The following is a 27940-nucleotide window of genomic DNA, read 5'->3' as shown; positions in this document are numbered from 1 at the left end:
AACTCCAGTCCCAGGGGATCCAACAGCCTCTTCTGACCTCCACGGGCATTGCACCACATGGGTTCACTTACCTACATGCAGGCAATACACACATACACATAAGATAAAAATAATAATAAAAAATTTTTTAAAAGTGGTTGGTCATTATCATTCCTTACTTTAAAATTTCTTTTTCATGGGCTGGAGAGATGACTTAGTGGTTAAAAGCACTGGCTGCTCTTGCAGAGGACCCAGGTTTGATCCAAGCAGCCACATGAGAGCTAACAACTGTCCATAACTCCAGTTCCAGGAGAACTGACCTCCACAAGCATTGCACAACACAGGTGCACTTACATACATGCAGGCAATACACTCATACACATATAATAAATAAAATATATTTTTTTAATTTCCTTTTCAGCCAAGCAATATAATTCAGGTCTGGTAAGGAGGAAGAAAGAGTACTTTGTCTTTACCCCTATCCAGCTATAGCCGCACTCAGTTGTAGAATAGCCTGTGGTTATAACAAAGGCATGGGGAGATGCTGAATGATACAGGCTCTTTCATAAAGTAAAAGTTACTTTATGCATAAGTTTATATGCATAAAGTTACTGCATATACATCGGAGGCCAGTCACACTCCCACAAGCCCTGGCCTTGGGTCCCTCTGTTGAAATAAGGATGAGGACTGCTTCTATATGCTCACGCTGTGTTTGCTTCAAGCCTTCCTAGCTACAAGCTACATAAAAGTAACTACTGACGAGTCAGTGTACCTCTGGCTATTTACTTCCCAGTCAGATGGATCCAGGGTACTTTGCCCAGCTCCCAGGGCCAGAGTCCTGGCAACTCCCAGATGCCATCTACGTCAGCCTTTCTCACTGTTACAGTCTCAAAATGCCGAGTACCACCAAGGAGTTTGAATCCAGCTATTTCTGACCTAGAGTCTGTGGACTTTTAAGGAGGTCTGGGAGTAGAATTCACTGAGCCTGTTAACTTGGATTAATTAAACAAGAACAAAATAAGCAAAGCAACAAATGAAAAACTACATCGGCACTAACCAAACCGTTAACTAACTTAAATGTGCATTTTTTCCACTTATGAACATACATACAGTCACCATGTCAGCAATGATTATGCTTTTGTCTCCACCAGAAATCACATGCACTTTCACATTCCATAGTTGCTGCAGATGTATTGAAAAGCACTCATATACTTCAAAGATATGGTTGCTCCCAGAACTGCCTTGAGTTCTTCAAACGGATGCTAATAAAGAACCATATACATCACAAGTATTTGGATACGACTGTGATAATTTCAAAATATTTGGTTTCTCTTATAACACTATGTATTTTATTTCACGATTTAAAAATATAATTCTGGGGGCTGGAGAGATGGCTCAGCAGTAAAGAGCCACTTGTTCTTGTAGAGAACCTGGGTTCAGTCCCAAGCACTCTTAATCAGGTGACCCACAACTGCCTATAACTCCAGTTCCAGTGGATTCAATTCCCTTTTGCACCAAAAAAATGGCTATGGTTATTTATCCTGAGTAACTTAGGAGCCTGTGAAATACTAAGAGATGAGGAAGGAGAAAATATAAGCCGGGGGCGGGGGCGGGGAGCTAGTCTTTCCCAAGGTCTCAGCATGGAGGCTCAATCTTATTTCACACACACAAATCAGATCAATTGAAGATGGAAATGCATTATACATTAACCAACAGTGCCAAGCTTTGATAAAAGCAGACCTTGGAGTGGGCATTAACAACAATTTGCATTTAGTGATGTTTCATGTTTGAACATTAAATGTGTCGAGGGAGAAAGGCAAATAAAATTTACCCGATTGCTTTCTTGAAATACTGCTGGCAAATTCAGAAAAAGTTCAGAGCAGTCATGAAACCGCAGGATGCTTCTGTCTCTAACACAGTATCCTTCATCCAACACCTTGCCTCTCCTGCTGACCACCTCTTTCTATATCTCAAGTTCCATAAGAAGGATTTTAATTTTTTAGAAGGATTTCATCTTAAAGCATATGCACTGTTCATTCCAGACTGGAATTTGGCGACGACATACCCTACTGTCACTTTTAACTAGAGAAAATATGGAGCAGCAGACTGCCAACCTAGCAATAATGTATCATTGCAATATGAGAATCACAAACTTGGAAGGCACCTCAAGTAGACATAAAAACTCCTTGGCGTTATGTATTAAGATTCATAAACATGTTCACGTCACTTTGGCCTAGAAAGCTCTATTCTGGGAATTTATCCTAAGGAAACAGTCCAAAAGACAGAAAAAGCTATATGCATGAATATGTTCACTGAAGAGTGCTTTTAGTCAATAAACCTTTATTAAGTGTCTATTATGTGCCAAGCACTATGCTGGCATAAAGTCAGTACCTTAAGACACTCATGATCAGCTGGGAATTCAGATAAGCATATGTAGCATTGGAACATGTTGGTGTAAACGCTAGCAGGGACCTGATCTCACACAAGTAACAGAAATGCTGTGATACACTGGAGGAGGGCAGTGAGGATGGGTGGGGCAGGAGGATTTTGCAAAATTTGAGGACATGACCTTATCACTTATTCCCAACATTTTAAAGCCCAAGATCATGCTAAAATACTGAACACAGGCCAGTGAGGTGGATCAGTGGGTAAAAACACTTGCTACCAAGCCTGATGGCCTGAGTTTGAGTTTGATCCCTGGGGTCCACATCCTTTGAAGGAGAGAACTAGCTCCCTCAAGTCATCCTCTGACCTCCCCTCCACGCATGCCTTAGCACATGAGCATGCACAGAAGAAATTGACAAATGTAATAAAAAATACTGAACAAATACTTTGTTTCTGAAAGTACTTTTTTGTATTTGTGTGTTTGTGTTTATATCTATAAGGGTGCACGCGTATGTGGGTGCATATACATATGAAGGCCAGAGGAAAACCTTGAGTGTCATTCCTCAGCTACAGTCCACCTTAGCTTTTGCTTGAGACAGGGACTCTCACTCACTGACCCAGATCACACCAAGTTAGCTATGTTGGCTGGCCAGGGAGCTGTACTTCCCCAATGTCCCCTAGCTTCCTCCCTTCCTCTCGCCCTCCCTTCCAACTTCTGTGTGTGTTTGGTGTGGGTGTGGGTGTGTCATGGTGTGCATGTAAATGTTAGAGGACAACTTTATGAAGTCAGTTTTTTTCCCCTTATCTCCATGTGGGTTCTGAAGATGGAACTCAGGTTTCTAGGCTATCACAGCAAGTTCTTTTACCCATTGAGTCATCTTGCCAACCCCAGGACTCCCATATTAAACTTCACCTACCCAGGGCTCAGGGACCATTGCAGAAGAGGAGTCTGAACAATTGTAAGAGCCATGAGAGGAGGTGCATGACCACATGGATACAGAGTTTTACAGGCTCCTGGAACCTTGTGCATATGAACTTACAGCAATGGTGATAACATGCACAAGATCCATGCAAACACAGGCAGATAAAAACCCAGCATAGAACTGTGGAAATGACCAGCAGGCCCTAATCTTAGTCAAAGAACTATGAACAGCTGATTACTGCTAGATGAAGAAGAGCTGATCTTCTTTAAGGGAGTGACTATAGATAGGCTGACTAGACCCCAGTGGATGAACATGCACCGTAGGACATCAGGAGATACTATGATAGGCCTTAACATAAATGACAGAATGCATGAAATCCTGTGGAGGGGGCTATGGGAAGATGCCCATAGGGAAAGGGGCATAAAGATGATTAAGATGTGTATGAGATATACAAAAATTCAAATATAATATATAAACAAACAAAAACACGATGCAAGAATGTCTGCCCATAGCAGCTCCAAAACCCTCATCTTCTTTTGTGTTGTGTGGGGGAGGGTAGTGGTCAATTACAAATCCTCATTCAGCAAATTTTACAATCTATTTCCACTCTGAGCTTTCTACTAGGCACCAGGGTGTCCCTAATCAAATCTGCTTAGGAACTCCGAGTCCATTTTGCTTAAAAAGCAAAACAAAATAAGCACAGGAAAAACCTCTATTGCTCCTTTGAGAACTTTTCCTTTCAAATGGCCCAGAGCCACTTCAGCAACTCCTGCTATAACATTTACAGAAGGTCTTTTGCTAAATATGGTCTTTTCAACTTGTAATAACTCTATAGTGGGTTTACAAGTGAGAAAATTTTAGTTTTAGGGGCTGGGTTTAAAAGGTTTTAAAGGAAGAGAGATTAGCCACACCTAGTCATAAGAAGTAATCTCAGCTCAATTCCTCAATTCCTCACATTGCTATCTACAGTATAAGCTTTTATTTACACTTAGATTAGCGAAAACTCCATGTCTATAGCATGCATGGCATTCAATTCAAGTCAAGACATGCTACAAGTCAGGCTGGGGGAACCATGGAGATGCCTTTTTCAACATGCTCTGTCCTATGAAGAGGCTCAGGGCTATGGCTAGATTCCAGAAGGGGGATGGGCTCTGCAATGGTCCATACAGAAGAACTTCCCCGGACTTTCTTTCTGGATTGAGCTAAAGAGGAAAGTACTTAAAGCAAAAGTACTTGTAATAGTTAATGGGATGAAGGTGAAATGGGCATTTATTGAGTGTCTACATTTGTGAAGTATCACCCTAGGTGAGTGGTCAGCAGTTTCTATAAAGGTGCCACACTGTAAGTGTTCCTGGCTTTGCAGGCCAGAGTCTGTACTGGAGTGATTCAACTATGCCCTTGTCGGTCAGGTAGACACAGACAAACTCTAAGTGATGACTGAGGTGGCATTCTAATAAACATAATATATAAGCCAGACTGAGCCTGCAGGCTGGAGCGTGCCCACCCCTAACCAGAGGCTCACAATCTGTTTTATCTAAGGTCCAGAAAAGGTAATTTTCCTCAGAAGTCAGGTGACCTGCCAAGATTGTGTGCTGAGGATGATGCAGAGTCAGGATCCAACAAAGGTCTGTCCAAATCCAAAGTCTGAAGTCTTTCTACATAAGAGCAGGGCCTCTTGGCTTGAATCCAAATAAAGAGGGGTCCACTGAGTGAAGGAAAAGACACCAAGTGCAAATCCTTCCCAGTTAAAATCACCTGAGAGCTAAGTCACCTATCATGAAAAAGAGAAAAAATAAAAGGTGCTAAAATGGGCTGGTGAGATGGCTCAGCAGTACACCCAAGCCTGATGACCTGCATTCAACGCCCAAACCCCCATACTAGAAGAAAAATGACTTCTGCAAGTTTGTCTTTTGATTTCTACACTTGAGTGTCATGTCACACATGCTGGTGCACACACACACAAATGCACACGCACAAAATAAATGTCAAAGAAAATGGTGCCAATAAACAGGAAGACAGGTGAAACACTTCACCCAGGAGAATGTACTGGAACACTCACTACTAAACTCTTTTTTATGATAGGGGAAAGGAATCAAACTCTTTGACATCCTGTGACACAGTCTGGTAAACCTAAAATGTGGTCACCTTCTTGGAATATCAACACTCTTTTAAGATTTGTCCAATAACCCAACTGGCTGATCTTTGTATGTCCCATGGCCAAAGAATGAACTATATGTGTGTTAAAAAAGGATGTGGCACTTGTTCTTTGGACTCTGTGACAGATTGGAGGAAAGGCAGAGGAACTAGAAGCAAATAATTACCCCTGTCCTGAATCGCCACTTGAGAGCAAAAGAAACTATAAAAATGCAACATGCAGTTGAGTGCCAGAAAGTCAAGGGAAAACAGGTAATAAATACGAACGAACTTGCACACGGACCTTAACAAAGTTCTTCACCCCTTCGCCCTTCTTTTTCTCTTACTCTTTGAGAGATTAAAGATTCTATTTTCACTTAATTTGGAACCTGAAGACGAGGTTCAAGTCCATCTCTGCTACTTGCTTTGGTAGCTAAACATTAATTTCCTCATTTTTTACTGGTAGGTAGTGTCAAGTATACTTTCCTTGCAGTCTCTTTCTTTAATATAAGATACAGTACCCTCAGCCTTCAAAATAAGTAACATCTTGGATGAAGTTAGGTACCCATAAGTGTTTACCTATGACAGAGCATAAATAGTTAAAAAGTTTCTGTGATTAAAGCTACTTCCCTAAAAATTCAGAAAATATCATTTACAGAGTTGCATAATTTATTTCTGAAAATTAAATGATGATTTTCCCCAAAGAACGGGAGGAAAGGAAGATGTGGAGCAGATGGAGTCATTGTTCCCCTATGAAGAAAAACATTTCTTCACCTTGCAAAAATATATTAATTGGCCTGCCATCTGGCAAGCCTGATCACATACATAAGGGATAAAGTTTAGATCTTGAGGTTTAACATTTAAGCCTGTGGGAAAATGGTAATTGGAATTTGAGTTAGCATTAGTAATCTTAAGAGAGGCATTTCAAGAGATCTAAGTATAAGTGAAGAAAAACAACAGGACCTAAAATGTGGGGCCTTCGAGGGAGACAGCACAGTGGTCACCATCTGAACAATGTGGATGTGGCTGTGGGCATGCTCTGGACTCCCTTCTTCTTCCCTCCCTCCTTCCCCCTCTCCCTCCTTCCTTCCTTAGTGTTTTGTTCTGCTGTTTTGTTTTACAGTAGTGGGCTTGAACTCAGGACTTTGTATCCTGCCAACAAGCTCCACCTCCAGCTATCTTTTGGACTTTTTATTTTGAGACACCATCTCACTAAGTTTTACCCAAGCTGGTCCTGAATCTTGTGATCTTCCTCCTTTAGCCTCCCAAGAGGCGTAGGATTACACCAGTGACCACAAAGCCCAGCTCTCTGCCTCTCTTGCATATTACAGATACTTTTCAAAATTTCTGTAAATCTAACCACTGCAAAGCTGAGCATTTAAAGGAACTCAAGAAGGAAAGCAGATAATAAAGCAGGAGGTACAAGAAAATACTAGTTTGTGATATGTGTATTCATTTACACGAACAGTCGCAGAGAAAAACAAAACCTGCCAAATTTCTAACATATATGCGTACTAGTTTGGGAAGCAATTTTCTTCTTTAGGGTTTTTTGATCTTCCCCAGTCTTTATCACGTGAATATGTTACTTTAACATTTAAATGCAATCAATATTAAGTTCCATGGGAATTTAAATACAATAAAACAGTGAAAAGACATTTTACGAAGCAAATAGATTCCTTGAATTATCTTTTGTAAAATGTACATTTTGTTGCTTCTTCTCTAGAAACTCCAAATTTTCTTCTGGATCTCTGAACTTACCAATGATAACAACCTTATACATGCATACACTGTAAGTAAAAGCTCCCACATAGTCCTAATTCCATTCCACAATCAAACTCAAATTATTTGGTATCTAGCAACTTCTTCATCTATGTGACATTAAAGGGGCTATTAAATTTTAATAAAGAATCACAAACATGATTAGTTTATGGTTTTCTTTCAAATATCTCATTCTGATGCAATTTCCAGCTACTTCATTTGACATTATCAACTACATAATCAAAGTGCTTGTTAGTATTTTCCCCAAAAAATTATGTTTAAAATGGATGATAAAATGTACCATGTACCCTGGTAGATGAGATCTTGAAACAGGAAAAAATGGACATTGGGGAGAAACTAATTTTTTTTTTAAACACAGTATCTCACTCTGTAGGTCAGCCCAGGCTGGCCTGGAACACATGTAGCTCAGGCTGGCCATAATCTTGAAATCAGATTATAGGGATCATAACATAGATATGAGCCATCACATCTGGCTGAGAAATAAAAAGTTAAAAAAAAAAAAACAGCTTAACTGAAAAAAGGGCATGGAAACAAACAAAAATCTCAGCATAATCCTAGATTAACATGCTCAAACCATTAAATAGTTAAAACTTTTACAGATATTCTATATATTCCTTATGATATTAGCAACAAGATTGTTCCTTATTAAAATTTAGTTAATGCTACATCTAAAAAGTATGATTTTGCTGTATATAAACTATCTGAATAAATATGACTTCAGAACAAAACAAAGCATACTTTGTTGTCTGTATTTTCTTCCTGTGTCAGTTAATAGCAGTGTTTAGCTCCATATCTGAAACAATCTGAAGAAGTCATGGGCTTGGTCAGTAGTCATGAAAGACACCCTCTTTAACTTTTAAAATAATGTCTAGAGCCAGGCGTGGTGACGTAATCCCAGCACTTGGGAGGCAGAGGCAGGTGGATCCCTGTGAGTTCAAGGCCAGCCTGGTCTATATAGTAGTTCCAGGCCAGCTGGGGCTACAGGGAGACCCTGTGTCAAAAAAAGGAAAATAATGTCTAGTATAAAATATTTCATATTTTCATATCCTAACAAAGGAAGCTGAGACAGCACCAGTGAGGGGTTTCTTTTGGTTTAGAGACTTCTGGACACACTATTTATGTCTTCTATGTGTTGTAGACTATTTATAGTTTATTTTGGCACAATCATTTCTATACATTTTAAAGGAGATACTTTTAGATCTCTCAACACAATGGTTTTCCCCAAGGAAAAGATACATTCATATGAGTGCCATTAACCATGGTCCCCTTAAAAAATTAGCTTAGCATATCCAAATGAAATGACTGTATTTTTAGAAAGAAATCTATAAAGAATTCATTTCTGAAACTTCCCAAAACACTTTCGAGCCTTCCCTTGTCCTGCTAAATAAGATGTAAGAACTTTGTGTGTTGTAGGCCATGAATTATATGCACCATCCATAGCATCAGTAAGAATGCTAGACACGTGCATAATATCCACACTCTTGTGGATACACAGAACTTTATAGAACATACAGGGAAATCTCACAAAAATAAGCCTGGGTGCAGTGGGGTGTTACTCATTCAAAAGGCCTATAAAACAGCAGCTGTTCAAAGCTACATCCTAAGTAAAGCTTCGATTTAAATGCACAAGCCCACTCAAACACCATTATAAACTGTGATACTTTAAGATGAGGAAATTACAGGAGAATACATATACCATTTCCATTAATGGGAAAGAGAAGCATCAGGTGGTGATTTTAAAACAAAGTAAAACCTACTTCTATTTTTTCGTCCTCTTCCCTCAGACAGCAGGTGGTATTTCTATAGCAAAGATCAAAATTATCAAAGCTCTCTGTTCCACAAATATCTTTCCAATTGCTAAAGGCTGGTTGTTCTATAAAATTAACACACTACAGCCTTACTTTAAAAGTATTATATTCATTAATTAGACTATTACTGGAGCTCTACTTTCTTAGGAATTGGGACAGTAGCATTTCTATCAGGATTTACCACTTAATACTGGCAAGATTTGAGGACCACTGTATCTTCTCTGAGTCTCCATTTTTTCATCTAAATCTTCAATATTAAAAGGTAACCTTTATAGTACTATCATGTGAACTCAGTAGACTATATATATATCATATTTCCTCCACAGATATTATCCCTGTCCTTTCTTGTCAGCTGAGGTTGGTAGATCTCCTGCAGATTATTTTATGCTACTATAATTATTTGTCTACATTTCTTTCTAACCCCACAGGACCCAGCCACTTAATTAAAAGGATCATGCCATACATTATCTTTGTTTCCCAGATGGTAATCATAGCCCTGGCCATGTAAAAGGCCCCCAATGAGTATTGGGTACAGAAATGAAAAACTGAGACAATGTGACACATCCCCGACCCTATCCCCAGAAGTCAAACAGTAGAACTAGGTTATTAGGTTATCAGGTTTCAGAGGGTGATTCAGGCTCATCAGCAGGCTCCCAAAGCAGTAAAAGGGTCACATAGAGATGCATGACTCATAAGTCACCCCCTCTAAGTATTTTTAACTGTAATTAACTTCCCATGTTTCCGAGGTAACTCCTGCCGAGCTTGGCTTCCCTGTCTTCTGGCCCAGTTTATAATCACTTGGCTTCTCTTTAGTGCTTGCAAGGCAGCAAAAGTAGTTACCCAGACTCAGACTGAGGTTCCTGGCCTCCCTGAGCTAATTCCTAACACATCTTTAAAACCCTAGTCTACGACTAGAAGACAAAAACAGAACAAAGCAACAGCAAAAACGAAACCACTTAACTCAAACAGCTTTAACATAGCTTTTAAGATATATACACACCTGGGACTTCCCAAGAAAGTCCATAAATGCTGGGCCATGAATACCCTCCAACCATGTTAGTTTCTCTATTGAATAGATTTGAAATCAAACCTGTTAAGTGGCTGAAGGTACAGCTACAAGCCAGTGCCTGCAGGACACACCTATAAGAACAGAAGGTTTGCAAAGCGAAGGTTGTTTCTTCAGCTCCTGGCAGTGCATGTCACTCCATGGGAACTAAAGAACTGGCTTAAAACAGGACTACAATTTCTCTGGAACAATAGGTCATGACGAGCTTCCTCAGTGCCAAAGTAAGTGTTCAGAAGTGATTTCTGCTAACTGAAAGAAAGTGTAAAGGGCATATATATTTACTCTGGCTAAGATACAGCATTTCTGAATTTCTCTGTGTCAAGAGTCAGAACCCTTTCCTCTCATGGATTCCCAACCTGGGGCCCATTCCAACAAATGCATGTATATCCTAGGAATGGCATGAAAAGGGGATATCACACTAAAGTGTAACCAGTTCAGTTCTCGTATATTGTAATCCACAGTTCATCCCAAGTGTGCTATGACATGGTGGACTAACATTACAGTGACTGCTCAACAGGTGAGACCTCCCTGAACTGCTTTTAAACAGCTTCTTGCAAGAAACCATCACATCATCAATCTTAACAGTGTCAAAGAACCAGAAAATCTGCCTGCCAGGAAGGCATTTTGGCAAAGGCTTTGCTGGTGAAATGGTGTCAAAGCCATCATATCTAAGAAATGGCCTAAAGGGAACAGGTCTCCAATCCTGAGCCCAAATTCCTGTTAAGAAAACCACCACTGGGCTGGCAAGATGGCTTAGGGGTAAAGGGACTTGACTACCAAACCTGAGTTTGATCCATGGGATTCACATGGTAGAAGGAGAGAAATGACTCCTGTAAGTTGTCCTATGACCTCTGTGTATACACACAGACATACACGCACCCACACTTCTCGAGAGAAAAAACACTACTATGAGATCCTCTGACCTCTCTGTGTACACACACACACACACACACACACACACACACACTCTCTCTCTCTCTCTCTCTCTAAATGAATAAATAAATAAATAAATTTTTATTAAAAAAGAAAAAAACCACCATTCATTTATTAGCTTAAGAATCCTTGATTTCTAAGGCTAACTTACCCAAATGGTATAGGAGAAAAGACATCTCCTGAGAAAGAATGCCACACAGTAAAAACATGGCAACATTTATTTACTAAATTCCTGGTCCAAACATCTAACCCCAAGCATGAAACCCTAAAGTACATAGCAAAGTACATAGGATTCGTGAGCACACAAGCTTATTATACAGACTCTATCATAAGAATTGTTACCCAAGGAAGACTGAACTTTCCCACGTGTCCACCTGTCCATCTCCACTCTGGCCATTTGATATAATGAGAAATCTCCGTTTGGGGAGCTACCATGCAAGGAAAGAACAAATTCACAATCATTCATTCACTTTGCCAAAGCAGGTGACATGTGGACAACTGGCCACCTGTCTACCCACTGAAGTTGTGGGGCAAATATAGCTTTGTGTTATAGACAGACAGAAGGTGAGCAAATTACCTGTTTACATGGATGGACATTAGAATAAAGGCTGACAAGTAGATAACGTTAATCCTCAGATACAAAAATCAAATCAACCTAATCTATCATTAACTCCAGAGCCTAGTTTCTGGTCTAGGTAATCTATTTGGAAAGTTATTTTGATTTTTATATCAAAAGTCTTGAGATTAGCTAAATCAAAGTAACAATTTTACAGGAATTCTTTCCCAAGTTCCAAGATCAACAAGCCATCTAACTCAGACTAAGAAACAACATTACATAATAGCCACTTAATAGCTATTGTTTTACAGTAACAAAGGATTCATTGGTGGCATTTCCTCGAGTGCTTTATTCAGCTGATAGTTTTTCCCACGACAAACATATCCCCTAGTCCTCCAAGCATCTGTAAAATGAAACATTTAATAATCATAATTTCCAATTTAGTGATAGCTGATATATTGCATTTTAAAAGACATAAATGTTGAATGTGAATGGGGCATACATGTTTTTCTTTTTCTTTTTTAATGTAAGCTACAGGTTCAGTGACTTTCTCCAGATTTAACAGCCAAGAAATTCAGTAGTGCCGAGGTAACCATCTAATAGTGGCTCTGAAGGAAATGACACAGTTAAGTCTGAGATACAGGCATGTGCTGTAACATTTAAAATTAGAAAAAAAGCACAGCAAAGCCAGCTTCTCCAAATACTCATAATGCAAAATGGGCCTGGTGGATTCAGTTTTCTTCATTCTAATCACATGACCCTAGGCAACCTCACAGATGTGATCCCTCAGTTCCTTGCTCTCTCCACCCAGGTGATTCACCCTGAACCAAATTCATTATTCCAAATGATGCCTGAGATTTGAATTTCCATGTTGGGTTAGGAACTTTCGAGGGAAATGGGCAGCTGGTTCTTAGCTCTGAGGAGCTAAATGCTTATTCAAGAGCTTCAGAATACAAATGATGGTGGTTGGCCTAACACATGTCGAAATCTGCATTTTGCCTATATTTTGCCTGAAATTACAGTGGGTAAGAGACCCATATTAACAAAACTAGAGTCACTGATAAATGCAAGACTAAAGCATCAGCAGAGTGAAGAAATCCTCAGGGTTCTCTAATAAAGCAAGCAACAGGGTGCTTAAGAAACGAGACCAACATTAAGGACAGCCTATTCTTGCCAATCCATTTCACCTTCAAGTGCTGATCAAAATCTCAAGTCTGTGCTAAGGTCTTTTTTCTTTAAGACAAAACAACATGACTGTTCAGTTTGCTATCAGTATAATTACCTTCTTTAATAAGCATGCCCAACAGACACTAGTACAGCTCAAATTCCCCCAGGTCCTCCTATTTTGTAACAAGGATTAAGGTCAACATTTTCCAAAATTTATAGTTCAAGTTCAAGATAGAACTTCCATAATTTCCAAGCAGATGGGGGGAAAGTAAACACAAAGTACCAGAACTGCAAATACTAACAGCCCATCTGAAGTTTTATTTAGCGATCTCTCTAGTTACCAAATGTGCCCATGCATCACACACACACACACACACACACACACACACACACACACAGAGAGTTGAATTATTAATATAAAGCCAAGGCTTCTACTGACAGAGAATGACCTGTTTTAATAGATGGGGTTATGCACACCCTGCGTCTACTTTCTTCCTGGTAGCCCCAGGCTCTTTTTAACATCTTGGCTCTACTACTTAACTTTCAAAGAGATTACTCAGTCACCATGAGTTACACTCAAATGACTACATGACATGTAGTGAAGGCAGTTCCTGTTAAAGTAGCTCTGCTCATGCTCACACTAGAGTGAGGTGTGTATAGGGGAATGAGGAGGGGGTTCAGGGCTTCCAGTCTTAATCTCCCTGAGAGAAGAGCTAATTCCATTTCTACCAATACATAATGGACTCTCCAGCGTTATTTAGTTCCAGCCCTATTCCACGCTTTCCTCTACGGGCCACAGGTGGACTCATAAGTTCCTGATACTAATATCTACCCAATTTTAGCCTCTACCTTGAAGCTTATAATTCCCCTGCTTTGAAGATGTTATTTAAACTTCTGATCAGGATACATTTGTAGAAAAAACTAAGTAAAGCCATAAAAGAATAAAATATTCTTTCCTATGCACTTACCAAAACACTACCTCCCTATCCAAATGCCTGAGAGTCAAGACAGACAGACAGACAGAGACAGACAGACAGACAGACACACACACACACACACACACACACACACAGTGCTGGTACCCCATGCTGATGAATAGCCCTCACCTCCCTGCAAAATGTATGCTTCACATGCTTATGGTTTATTTTCAATAAACTTCTTTTGAAACCTGCTTTTTGTACCTTCATACATCCCTCTCTACTCTGTCCCCTTTCTCAGTTCCTCTTTTCTTTCCTCTTCCCCTCCTTCTTCCCTCACAAAACACTTCAACATTCCCAGGCAACACAAACAATCTGGGAAGCTCCTGTTGCAAACTCACTGAGGCTACAGCAGCACTTGGGAAATGTGCATAGGCTGCATCTGCCCTTTGTCTCTGGTCAGCTGTGAAGACTCCCTATTACATGTGGTCTCTCAGCAGATATCATTCAGAGTCAAAGATGCTCAGGCTTGGTGGGTCTTAGCTTTCTCCTCCCTAGATGGTGAATTCATGAGCAGGGCTCAGGAGGGGCACTGTAAGACAGCTTCAGGACACCGTAGTCAAGTTGCAGCTGACTATGGATGAGAGAATGGCAGGGCGGGCCCTGCTGTGATAGGAAGGGTACAGTAGAGAAGAGGAGGACAGAAGGATGAAAGGAACAGGCCAAAGAAACAGGCCTGGGCAATGCAAGGAGTGGGAGGAAATGGGCACAGGGCCTCAGGGAGGGACTGAGCCTGCAGGTCAGGTGTGAAGAGGAGAGGATGGAGGAGCAACACTGGGGTGGGGGGGGCGCAGGTGTCAGCCACCTGTGGAACAGGCTACAGGAAAAAAATGGCAGGTGCCAGGGCTCAGGAGGAAACTAAGAGACTACCAGACTGGTACAGAAAACAGGAACACTAGGAATCAGGGCTTGTTGCAGATACGTATGCATATATTTGTTTTTGTTGACGGGATTTCACCATTTAGCCCTGGCTAGCTTAGAGCTCACTATGGAGACCAGTCTGGCCTGGAACTTGGAGCAATTCTCTGGTGTTTTCCCCCTGAGTACTAGGATTATAGGCGTGGGCCACCACTCCCAGCTGAGTCAAGGTTTTAAAGTAAGAGAAACTTCAACTGTACACATGGAGGGAAGGAGAGACTCACAGGCTGTGGGAGGAACTTGAGCTTTCAGGGAGGAGGTAAAAGGAAACTACTGTGGTTGCCAGTTCTGGCAATGAGGCAGGACATAGAATGAGCAGCAGTGACTAAGGGGATGTGATTCAAGATGAGCTGCCAGGCTGCTCTCAGCATCATGATGCAGAGCCCTGGATTTAGCTGCTCACAGAAAGTGGTCACCACCCACAGTCTGCAATTCCTCTTTCCTGCTTGTCACTTCAAGCAGGCCATCACTCTGGGGCACCTGTTGGTGATGAAGTCATTGATGCCCTCCCAGGTGCCAGCTACAACACACCTAAATGCAGGCACCCTTCATTCTTAGGCAGTTTCTCTCTCCTGCCTTTCCTTTCCCCAGCCCCATCTTTGCCCATCCCTTCAGTGAGACTGTTTCCCTCCCACATGAAGCTAGCTTATTCCTCCCATGGTTTGAATGATGACTCCCAGCATATACGAAGGACCAGCCTGCCCCAGTACCCTGTACCTAATTTTCAATTTCCCGCCTGGAGAACTTTCTTTTTGTCTTGCCTCAGAGCCTTTGATGATCCTAGAGAGTTGCCCCCAAACTTTTCCCACTAGCCTTCAGTCTCCCTTTAAATATTACCTTTTCCAAAGACCTTCCTTGAACACATTATGGAAAGCAGTCCCCACTCTACCTCCACAGAGTTGTGCTTTCTTCTCAGCTCTTGCGGGTCAGAACACTGGCCTCAATTTGCCAATGGACTAACAAACACTTATTTACTGGTGAGGTATACTAGGGAGTACACTATCTTTTTCACTACTGTACCCCTTGCTCCAGAGTGGGCCGGATGTAGGAATGAATTCTTTGTGTTATATACTCAGTATATAACCAAAACTCTACAATTTAACTGTGTTTGAAAGATATAAAGGGTTAAGCCGGGCGTGGTGGTGCATGCCTTTAATCCCAGCACTCAGGAGGCAGAGGTAGGTGGGTCTCTGTGAGTTCAAGGCCACCCTGGTCTACATAGTGAGTTCCAGGACAGCTGGGGCTACAGGGAAGACCTGTCTCAAAAAGACCAAAAAAAGAGAAAAAGAAAGAAAGGAAGGAAGGAAGGAAGATAGATAGATAGATAGATAGATAGATAGATAGATAGATAGATAGACAGACAGACATAAGGGGTGATACAGTACAGGTTCTTATCCCCACCCCCTTTTAAAAATATGTTTTGGTGGCTCTACTATTTCCCAGCCTCCTCATCCTCCAACCAAAACCACTTTCCATCACGGAACCCTTGTTTGTCCCTCAGAGTCAGTGGCTCTCTGGCTCCTATCAACTTCACACCCTTAGCTTTTCTCAAAGGTATCAGATTTTTTGTTAGAACTACAAAGGGTTTCAGCTAGGCTAATGCTAAGGCAGTGACTAACTGATAAGCGAGGTCATCCCGCTCCTAGAGTGAGCTCCCTTTTCCCCCACAGGACTAAGGACAAGCACCCTCAGATCCCTCAGTCTCATCACCCACTTCTCATCCCTGTGTTGTAATGACAGTGGTGCTGTTAACAGCTAAGATTTATTCAGAGTTTTTATTTGCCAGTTAATTGCATTAAGAAACTACAATTCACATTAGCTAAACTGAAGCTGACGAGAGATGAGAGGATGGCAGGCGAGGCCTGCTGCGATAGGCAGGGTTACAGTGAAGAACTGGAAGGAAGGAGGAGGATGAAAAGAAGCAGTTATGAAACTTACACATGTAATCATCCAATAAGTAACTCACATCCCCATTTCATAGACGGAGTAACTAAAGTTCAAAGAAACCAACTTACCCAACATCATAGAGCCCAGAGTTAAACTCAAGTGAAGGGGTCCAGACCCACCCCCTCGCCACTGCCTTTGCAAGTTTCTGCTCCAGCACTGCCCAGCTATGCTCTGGCTCTTTCTGCTCTGACAACACCCAGCTATGTAGGCGTCCTTATTCTTGTGTTGTCATTGTCACCAGGCCTTTGTACATACCATTTCTATTCACCCCTTCCCAAAGGCCCTGTCCTAGCTAATCAAGTGTCAACTTATCTGTTAGAGTCAACTGGAGTGTTGCCTTTATATGTGGTGCCTCTTCCAATTTCCTGGATCAAAGTCTTTTCTGTGCATTGACCAGGTCTGTGGTTTCTTCATACCTTGTAAATCTTCTCCAAAGCTCTGGCTTACAATGATTCATTTGCATGTTGCATGGAAGGCATGCCTGTGGCTTTCAGCTTTGGGTCACAGTACCCAGATATACAATAGGTGTTTAATAGATGTGGATTTAACTGGGCTTTCAGTAAAGATAAGTGCAAGTTTATTGATACCTTGAATGTCAGGGGAGGAAAAAGGTCTCTTTTCCATCTTTCTCATATATTCATGAGAAAAATAATAGAAAAACTCACCAAACAGTGCAGATGTTCCTGCAGGAAAGGTGCAATATATGTGATTCAAGATACCTTAACAACTATAATATTAGAGATCTCTGCTGCTCAGAGCAACTACTGAGTAATACAAATTCAGCAAGCATAACCAAAATCAAAGCAAGATGGCTTTCATCCCTTGGTCCTTGCAATTTAGAGTTCACAGAAAAATGTATCTGGAAAACTTGCTTAAAGTGATTAAGTAAACCACAGACTGCTCATTGGCACAAATAAAGGTTTTTTTGATTTGGGAGATCATTCGGGTTTGGCGATTACCACTTAAGTCAATGACAACACACCAGATTTCTGAACATGAAAATTAAAAATCAAATATCTCCAGATTCTCAAGAGCATTTCAGTACAAGCAAAGGCCCACCTGGAAAGCACTGCTCAGAAATCCATGTCTGTGATCCAGAGGGGGCATGGCTGTGAGATGCCTGACCTCAGCTTCTTAAACATAACCCCAGCTGTCCTAGAACTCACTATGTAGATCAGGCTGGCCTTAAATGTACAGAGATCTACCTGCCTCTGCCTCCAGAGTGCTGGGAGTAAAGGCATACACCACCAAGTCAATCCCAAAGTTCTTAGTCCAATGGGAAAAGAAAAAGTATTATGAACACAAGAGCTGACAGGACTGAAGGCCAACTGCTTTCCATTGGTGAGAGGGGATTCTCAGCAAACACCATATCCACAGATTTATGAAGTTAAAGTTGCCAAAGTATGCCATTATTACTTCATTCTAAATCATGGAATTTGGAAAAACCTGTCTATGAAGTCTAGACGTGTGTCCCTCAAAGCAACAGAATGGCGGTGCCAAGACGGCCTTGAGGAAACACGAGGGAAAGGAAGACAAAGTAAGGATAGCCACAAAAGGAACCATTTGAAAGGGACTCTGAGCTTAACAACAAAGCAGTAGCCAGTCAGCGTGTATCTAGACAATCTAATGTCTCCCAGCAGCAAGACAGAAAAGGAAGAAGGGCTTGTTATATCATGCCTGGAGTGCAAGGATTATGATGTTACCAATACTCTGCAATCCTAAATATCTTGGAGTGAAAGGAAACCTGTGAGTTTCTTTCCCCCAAGAACTCAAGGCGTTGTAAACCAGGTAGGACTTTGAGTTGGAAGAGAAACCCTAAAACCTTTCCTGTAAGTAGAGAAACTAAGAAGCCAGTGCCATGCTAGACCAGCAAGGCAGATGTGATGCAGTAAATCAAAGGCTTGCATAGTGATGGTGTCTGTCATAATGCAGATTTAAGGTGAAGAATATGGAAGCATCTGACCTTTTTTTCATTAAAGAAGTATATACCGTCTATCCCAGTGAACTCTGTGATGCCCATTCACAGGCTTAGAACTAACGTTTACTCTTAAGAAGTAGTAATGGATTGAGATGAAACTCAATGTAAATCAGAAAAGTAGCTGGGATGCAATATTCACAATGAACAATCTGTCAGACAAGCCAGCAAAGACACTATTAGCCTTGGGCAGGTCATAGATTCCAAGAGCTAAAGCATATCACTGGACTTTCATCAAGCCTGTCAACAAAGGAAAGCCTAGCCTGGGAATAAAGAGGTACGTTGGAAAGGAGGGACTTTAAGGAACCTGCCAGCCAGGTAAGGATAGATTTGGAAAAGAAAGGATTTAGAACAGTTAAGGGGCATCCCAGAAAGGGAAGACTCAGAGTGTAAGTATACATTTCATGTCCTTAGAGAAAGACAGAGTGCATAGTCATACACTCTGCTCTAGGAGGAAGACCCTTGCCCATCAACCTTCCAAATCCATATAATACAACTTGAGTAACCCTAATCTGAACACTGGATATCCAAACTGCCTGAATATCCTAAACTTGAAGTGAGTTTAAAAAAAAAGTTTTGGATGTTAGCATATTTTCTGATTAGAGATACTCAACCAATGAAGTCTCTGCACATATTCCAAACTCTAAAAAAAATCTCTGAACTATAAAATACTTTTGTTACGCTGGGCATATAACCTTTAATCCCATGTGGCACATGCCTTTAATCCCAACACTTGGGAGGCAGAGGCAGGCGGATCTCTGTGAGTTCAAGGCCAGCCTGGTCTACATAGTGAGTTCCAGGACAGCTGGGGCTACAGGGAGACCATGTCTCAAAAAGACCTCCCCCCCCCAAAAAAATATATATATATGCACACACATACATACATATATGGATACTAAGCATTTTGGATAAGGGATACTAGCATAAATGTAAAGCAGTGCCAGGCTATAAGATGGACAATGACTGGGTAGATGGAAGCAGAGATGGTCTTCAGGACACATTTCTAAACTCCAAGTATCAGAGGGCCTCAGAAACTGGTGTGACATTAACTCCTAGAAGGGAGGAAGAAAACCCAGCTCTCTGTTTTGCTGAATTGAAGATATAGGTCTGTGACTTGGAGAGTGGAAATAATCTTCTCCAATTCACCTGACCCAGGTTACAACAGATTTGCTTAGAGTGGTCCAGACAGGCCGGACCAGATATTATCTTAAAGCCAGGGTCCAACCCACCTGAGAATTCCTCACATTTTAGACTCTCCCAATAGCATTATCCACAGGTAGGCAGGGAGCAGGAAGAAAAGTTCCACCTGCTTTTCAGGATCAGACACACAGCTATGATGCCAGGGCCTCCTTATCTCCCCAAGTCCTGGCTCCAGGTAAGAGCAGAGTCTGTACCACAGCCAGAACTATGCCTCTGGGAAAAAGAAAACAGTCCAATCAAACTGAGCAGGTAAGCTTTAGATCGAGCAGATGAGAACCATAGCATTTAGCACCATGAAAAGCAATGGCCTGTTCATGGGTAATGTTTATTTCTCTTCAACTTTACTAATTATGTTGAAGGCTTGGAATATGAATGGCACAGTTTGGAGAAAAAAAAAAGGCCAATACTAAAAGGATATTGAAACATAACTATATTGCTAAACAAGAAAAACAGCCATATGACTCAACGGGCACCACTTTAGAATCCTACATGATTTAGTGATATCAACATTGTTTAAATTGCATTAATAGCATCACTTTAAAATCTGCCAGACTACACACAAACATGCACGTGCGTGCACACACATGAATGAGCATGTGATTTGTGGACTGTGTATATGTGGGACTGTTCTAAAATGCAAGAAATACCATAAAAAATTTCAAAAGAGAAAATGACTAAGTTTTTTGCATTTAATATTTACATTTTCAGGACACGCAGTTATGAAAAGGATTTTCTAGTGTTCTCTGAACAGCAAAGCATAGAGATTATGATGTTCTAGATCTGATAGTTTGCATCCTATTTATTAGACAGGACTTGATTTCAAACATGTTCTCATGTACGTGTAAGGCAAATTTTGATTTTAGAAAAAGAATGTGCATTTATACAACTCAGTGAAACCATAACAATGATACTTTTTTGATCTGGACAGAGGTGGGAAGGAGACAACCCTCCTTTAAAACCTTATTCTCTCATACCAACTGTCTGCAAACTCACTCTGACTTGCCATTCACTTGCAGCACCTGCATCATCTTGACTTTAAACAACACCCTGCATCCAGCCTGTCAAATATGTGCTATAAAATGAAAACTCAGCCCCCGGTTAGCAATGAATATCAGCAAACAGTAAAACAGATCAGAACAGCAAAGTTGTGCAGATCTTCCTCTTTAAAAGCAGTCTGAAGCCTGCGAACTTGGGTTATCTTTACATCATACATTTGCATCTTTTAAGTGATAGGTGGACTATTTAACACACAGAGCTTCTGAAAGGCTCTATCTATAAAGATTGCCAGAAGGCTCAGTCTGGGTGGATGAAAGGATAAACATAACTAGATAAATGGATAGAGACAAAGCACCCCTTCATCTCCCCACCACTCACAAGGCAATATCTGATTATCCACATTGCAAAAGAATAATTCTGGGCAGCGCATTCATGGATCTCCCAGGTAGCTCCCCAACTCCCGCCCCAGGAGGAGGGGAATACCTGAAACAGAGACCCCCCCCCATCAAGATACAAACTTTTCAAACTCTCACCAGCAAGCAACATGTCAGCCGCCTAAGTGCCCCGGAAGCCTCGGGGCCCCTGGCACAGAGAGCCTTCCCCTGTCCAAAGAAGATCCCGCGTTTTTACCTTTGTGTGCGCCGAAGCCTGTTCCCACTCCTCAAATGAGGCAAAGTAAAGTTTGAAAGCACAGTCCAGAAATTGGGGTCAGACATATCCATTTTTTTCTTTCTTCAATTCACTGAGGGTTCAGGGCCATGGGATCAAAACGGAGAGGAGGTAAAAAGGGAAAGAAAAAAAACTAACTATCTCTTCCCTCCCTCCGTAAAAAACGTGCTGGGAACTGTGATCCCGGGAACAACTTGGAGCATGTCTGAGAATTATCCGTCCAGTGCTGGCCTATAATTAATACACAGCCATCTCAAAGGCTCAGGAAACTTATTTCCTCTTGGGTTTGCCCTCTCCTAGGGAGCCTCGACCAGCTATAAACAGTAATTACAAGAGTTTAGCCGTGCGTTCTGCTTAAAATGCTGTCTCCGTGTGATTCAGTCCACGGTACTTTGTCATCTGTTTGGCAGATACCATTTGCAGCTTGGGGGTAGGGGGGCAGGACTATTTTAAGTCTTTGGTTCCGGGAGGCTGTTGCTTATCAGCAAAACCATTCACATCGGAACATGCCCAGTGTCGAGCTTCCTTTTGGTATCTACATACAAGGAAAAGAATTTGAATAGAAAAAGCTTCTCTTGCCCTCCCCTTTGGAGGAGGGGGGGCACCATGGAAACTTAAAAGCACTTTAAAAAAATTGGCCTATGGGAGGACTTGAACCTGACACCTTTGTGCAGAGTCCAGCTGGAAGGAGGAGGGTGGCAGGGGCCCCATCTCAGCCCAGAGTGGGGCCTCAAGGGAAAGGGAGCAGGCCTCCGGTGTACTGCCTGGGAACAGGCACAGGGTCCAGAGCATCCTCGCTGCTCCCCCATCTCAGAGCCTGAAATGGATCGTTCCCCAAAATAAATAAATAAATCCAGCTGCTTCACCGGAACACGTTACTCGAGTGTGTGCTATGCACACCTGAAGGCGGATTGGTGATTCACCACAGAACCTGACACAATTACAGCGCTCCGAGGGAAGTCACTAATGGCTCCAGCAGTGACGCTATTTGTTGTGTAGGAAAAGCACGCACACGGGAAGCCACACTTACTGAAAAAAAAAATTCAGTAAAACGAAATTTATGAGTTTACATCCACTTGATGGATTACTACAGGGCACACCTGTATGGCCTCATGGATTCGAAGGAAGGATCTAGGTAATGCTCATCCATCACATGTAAATATACTACTTGGCATTGATTTAACAAACACTAAAATTAGGTTCCTTCCCAGGAAGTAAGAATTTGAAAGGAAGGAATGCTGAGGAGGGAAGAATCAAACTGATTGTTACTCATTTGAAGAAAAGCATGGTATTTAACTCCCCAAACCACAAAGGCTTATTCCAAAGTATATAAAGAAAAAAAAAAAAGAATTTAAGTTAGTTACTTTAAATCTATGTAATATGTCTTGTCCTCAGAAATATTTTCTCACCCAAAGACTAAAAGTTTCTGATGATTAAGTCTTATACAAGGCTTTCTTTATAATCTCACATTCTTCTAGAGACTCCACAGATTTTTTTAAACTCATAGAGATAAAAGAAAAATATGGTATCCGCCCAATTTTATGCACAAGAAACTGAGGCTCAGGGGCACTAAGTGACAGACCATACTTTCCAAGATACTCAATGTGTCTATGCCCTCTAATCATCCTTTTTTTTTTCTTAATGTTTTTAAGTATAGCCAACCCTCTGTATCCATAGGATCCACATCTACAGATTCAAGCATATTCAGACCGTAAACATTTGAAAACAGCCAGGTGTGATGAGTACTATATTCTCAGTACTCAGAAGAGGCTACCACAGAGAACTACCTGGGTTCTAGCAAGACCCTGTCTAAAAAAACAAAAGCAAAAAAAAAAAAAAAACTTGAAAATAAAATTGTGTGACTATGAACATGCACAGATTTTTTCTTGTTCCCAATCCCTAAACAATATAATACAGCAATTATTTACATTACACACACATTATTTTATGTTGTATGTCATCTAGAGATGACTTGCTGTATGTGAGAGGTTGTGTAGAGTTCATAGGCAAATACTCTGTCTTTAAGAGTCCATGTGTATAGCTAAAGGCTACATAACAAGAAACAATGCCAGACAGGAGATACCTTCCTTTGAGGTGTTGGCCAGGGTGGCCCAAGAGACTCCCAGACAGTAACCCAGCATAGAACTGGGAAAATGAACAGCAGATCCCAATCTTATCTAAAGGAACATGGGCAAACCGATTGCTGCTAGATGAGGAGGAGCTGATCTTCCTAAAACAAGGAACTCTAGATAGGCTGACTAGATTCAGTGGATGGACAAGCACTGGGGAACAGTGGGGGTGCTGACAACACAGTGGACAGTAACAGGGATGACAGAGTTTATGGGCTCCAGTGGTGGGGGGCTATGGGAGGAGTACCATTTGGAGTGTGGTTATATAGATGAATAAGATTGTTTGGGATGTTCTATATGAAATACACACACACAAAAATCAACAAATAAAAAAAATAGTTATATTTGAGGGAGAAGCATAAAATTTCCTTCATGTTAATTAGTAGGGGTAAAAAACATTACCATTGAAATCACCTGATGACTTCATATCCATGCTCAGATGCCAAGGATCTCAGAAAGTAACCAACTGTGACCAATAATAATCAGATACATAGAGATTAGAGATGCATGTGCAAACATCTAAGTGTTAGCTGCATTAAAAATTACTTTTTCTGTATGAAACAGTATATTTTAAAATAAAATGGAGATCTTTTTTAAAGGTTAAAACCTCATTCAATTTAATTCTATAGGGTTTATACTGAGTTCAATATTGTATAACTGTATTAATTTAACTGTGAACCTAAAAGTTTACAGCCAATTGTGAAAGAGATGCAGCTTTGCTCTGGAAATTGTTTCTGAACATGTTAACACTGTAATGAAATGCTTCTTCTAATCATGTGGTTATTAAATAATTAATTTAAAAAATAAAATAAATTTTTAAATTTTATTTATTCTGATTTATGTGTACCTGTATGTGTGCCACATGCTTCCAGGTACCTGAGCAAGCCAGAAGAGGGCATTGGATCTCCTGGAACTGGAGTTATAGGAGGTTGTGAGCCACCTGATGCAGGTGTTGGGAACTGAACCTGGGTCCTCTGCAAGAGCAGCAAATGTTCTTAACCGCTGAACCATGTCTCCAGCCTCATACTGTCATATAAGAGGCTTGGGCATCAGTAGTTCCTGGTGTCCTGTGAGGTTCCTAGAATCAGTGCCCCATGGGTGCCCTGGGGTGACTGAACTCTAAATGGTTTTTCAGTGGCAGACACAGAGTAGTTTCAGTCGTAAGGTTTCTCACTCTTGACACTTTCGCCTGGGCAATTCTTTGTTTGGGAGATTTTCTTGTTCTTTGGAGAATGTTTGGCAGCATTCCTGACTCTTCCTACTAGATATAAGAAATGCCAATCAAAAATGCCTGCACAGATAATGCCAATGTCTTTTGGAGGGCCAAACCATCATAGTTGGGAGCCACTGTTCTAGATAATAGCTCCCTCTGAAAAAAAGTGGTATGTTGGGTTTGAATTCTAGACTCTCCACTTTCTGTGACATTAAATAAGTCATTTGACCTCTGCCCATTTTCTCTAACTCTAAGGGTCCATAAGAGGACAAACCTCTGGGATGTTGGCATACATAAATGAAATTGAGATAACATACATAGCTTTACTCTATGCAATCAATGTCTGGTACATACTGTGAGTAAATGTTGGCAACATCAGAACCTAAAAGAATACTTCAGAGATAGAAGCCAGGAGCAAAGGGTACCCCTACAGCATGCTTTACACTGTCAAGTTCCTTGAACACAGCTCTGCCTGGATGGTAGTCACACTATATTGTAACTAATTGTTTATTGGTGTCTTCCCTATTAGTCTATAAGCTTTTCAAAGTTAAGGCCACATTTTTTTTTGATCTCTGGATTTCCAGAAACTGGTTTATAAAAACAATAAAATTTATTTATATTATGTTGTGTGTGTGAGAGAGAGACAAAGACAGAGACAGAGAGAGAGAGATCACCCTGGATTTGGAGTTACAGATTGTTATGAACAGACTGACATAGATTTTGAGAACAGAACTTGGGCCCTCTGGAATAACAGTATGAGCTTTTCATATCTGAGCCATCTCTCTAGACCCTACAGAGACATTTTATTAATATTTTATTTATTATTTTTATTTTATGTGTATGACTGTACTGCCTGCATGTATGTGAGCATACCTGTGTCATGCATTGCCCACGAAAGTCAGAAGAGAGCTTTGGATCCCCTGGAAATGGAGTTACAGATTGTTGTTAGCTGCCATGTGAGTGCTGGGAATCAAACCTGGGTCATCTGCAAGAGCAGTTAATGCTCTTAACCACTGAGCCATCTCTCCAGCCACTACACAGATTCAGATGCCTTGGTATCTACTACTATGATGCACTAAAACTGTTCGGTTTGGCAGATCGACTGATGCTCTCACAGAATCCTGAATTCTCAACCATGCCACAAAGATGTTAAATTCTAGACTCTCTTTCACTGACTCATTTTTATCAAGGGTATTAGTGATAAAATTTCTCAGGTCCTAGCATGGCTTTAAGAAATGTTACAACCACAGCCAAGGAAAACTCCCGTTGACTCCTGCCTCCACCTTCCACAGACAAGCCACACTTTCTGAGCTTTGAGATGAAGAGGGGTAATTGCAAATCATTAGCTTCCCAGAAAACAGCCAAGTTAGTGAAAGAGGACTTGAAATTGTGTGATGAAATTATGAATTGAAGTATCTCTGTATTGGAAGTAGAGAACATTTAGGACACAAGAAATAGCTGACTATGAATAGAGAAAGGACTATATGGAGCAAGGTTTACATCTAAAGTAGAAAAAGATTGGAAAAAATACAAGTTTCCTGGAGGGGTGTTTCAGAGCTAAGTCAAAAAAAATATAGAGAATGTGACTTAAGTTCTGGGTGGTTTAAGACTTGATTTCTGGGTGCTGGAGAGATGGCTCAGTGGTTAAGAACACTGGTTGTTCTTGCAGAAGACCCGGGTTCAAATCCCAGCATCTGCATGGTAGCTAACAACTGTCCATAACTCGAGTTCCAGGGGACCCAACAGACTCTTCTGTCCTCTGCAGGCATTGCATGACACGGGTGCACTCACCTACATGCAGGCAATACACACATACACATAAAATAAAAATAATAAATAAGGGGGCTGGAGAGATGGCTCAGTGGTTAAGAACACTGACTGTTCTTGCAGAAGACCCCAGTTCGAATCCCAACACCCACATGGCAGCTAACAACTGTCCATAACCCCAGTTCCAAGGGATCCAACAGCCTCTTCTGTCCTCTGCAGGCATTGCATGACATGGGTGCACTCACCTACATGCAGGCAATACATGATGTGCTGGATAGCTTTAGTGACAACTTGACACATGTGGGTTGAGAAAATCCCAATTGGGGAATTTCCCTCATTGGTCTGGCCTGTGGCCATGTCCATGGGGCACCTTCTTGATTGGTCAGTGATGTGGGAGGGCCCAGCTCACTATGGGTGATGCAAACCCTGGGCAGGTGGGCCTATGTTGTATAAGAAAGCAGGTTGAGCAGGGAACAGGGGAGCAAGTCAGTAAGCAGTGATCCTCCATGGCCTGTGCTCCAACTCCTGCCTCCAGGCTCCTGCCCTGAGTTCCTACCTTGGACTCCCTGATGAACTGTGACCTGGGAGATGTAAGCTGAATAAACCCTTTCCTCCCCAAGTAGGAAACTGTCAGAGTGTTTTGTCATAGCAATGGAAAAACTAGGACACACGCATACACGTAAAATAAAATAAAATAAAAATAATAACCTCTGCTACCCTGGGCCTGCACAACCCGCAGGCCTCTCTCCAGGGTAAATCGATGGTGCCCTCCATGCCTTGACTCCCCCAGCCTCATTCACCCTCCCATCTAGCCCACTGGTCTCTCCTCCTAGCCTGGGTCCTGTCCCATTCCTTGTCTTGGCGCCCCAGGCGCCAGGGGAACCACCACTGCTTCCTGATCCTTTGCATCCAGACCAACTCAGTTTCCTCTCCAGTAACCAGGAGCACTCTGGGCCTGGCCCCTCCCTCACCTCCCTCTACTTCCCTGGGCCTGTACTACCCACCAGCCTCTTTCCTGGACACCAGGGCTGACCTTTCCTCTTCCTGATCCTTTGCATCCAGACCAACCCAGCTCCTCAGTGCAGTCCCCAGGAGGCCTTGGGGCCACTTCCTGCACCCATCTTCCTTTGTATCTCTGAGTGGCACAGCCACCAGCTGCCCTAGACCAGCATCTCTCCTGGGTCCGGCTCCCAGGCCAGTCCAACCACAAAATTCCTGAGGCCAAAATCTTTCCTGGAGGGATCCAGACCTTAGGAGAAAGCCTGGGAGCACCTGATCCTCATCTGACGTGGGTCTCTGTGGGAACTCCTGAAGACAAAAGCAATCTGGCCACTCCAGTATAAAATCAAAAGAGAGAACCAGAAGCTTAGAGGAACCAGCTTTTCATGCTCAAAAAGTAAACCACAAACACACATAAAGG

The 27940-nt window shown here is 41.6% G+C and overlaps 1 protein-coding gene across 8 annotated transcripts in view; it reads right to left on the bottom strand.

Annotated features, from left to right (window-relative positions):
- Mast4 (microtubule associated serine/threonine kinase family member 4) overlaps positions 1-27940 on the bottom strand; it is a 648204-nt gene that overhangs the window by 148214 nt on the left and 472050 nt on the right. Inside the window, exon 1 of one of the 8 annotated variants that reach the window (XM_008838828.3) lies at positions 21373-21779. The exons of 6 other annotated variants lie outside the window; for them this stretch is intronic. In XM_008838828.3, the coding sequence (XP_008837050.1) occupies positions 21373-21464 (92 nt within the window). In that variant the 5' untranslated portion in view covers positions 21465-21779. Of the gene's footprint in view, positions 1-21372; positions 21780-27940 lie in introns of those variants that run through there. One more of the 8 variants, XM_008838831.3, reaches the window with a different exon arrangement.

Source organism: Nannospalax galili, unplaced genomic scaffold, assembly GCF_000622305.1.
Source record: "Nannospalax galili isolate Female #2095 unplaced genomic scaffold, S.galili_v1.0 scaffold518, whole genome shotgun sequence".
Lineage (NCBI taxonomy): Eukaryota > Metazoa > Chordata > Mammalia > Rodentia > Spalacidae > Nannospalax > Nannospalax galili.
Note: the sequence above shows the minus strand (reverse complement) of the source record. Positions and strands in the feature narration are given on the sequence as shown.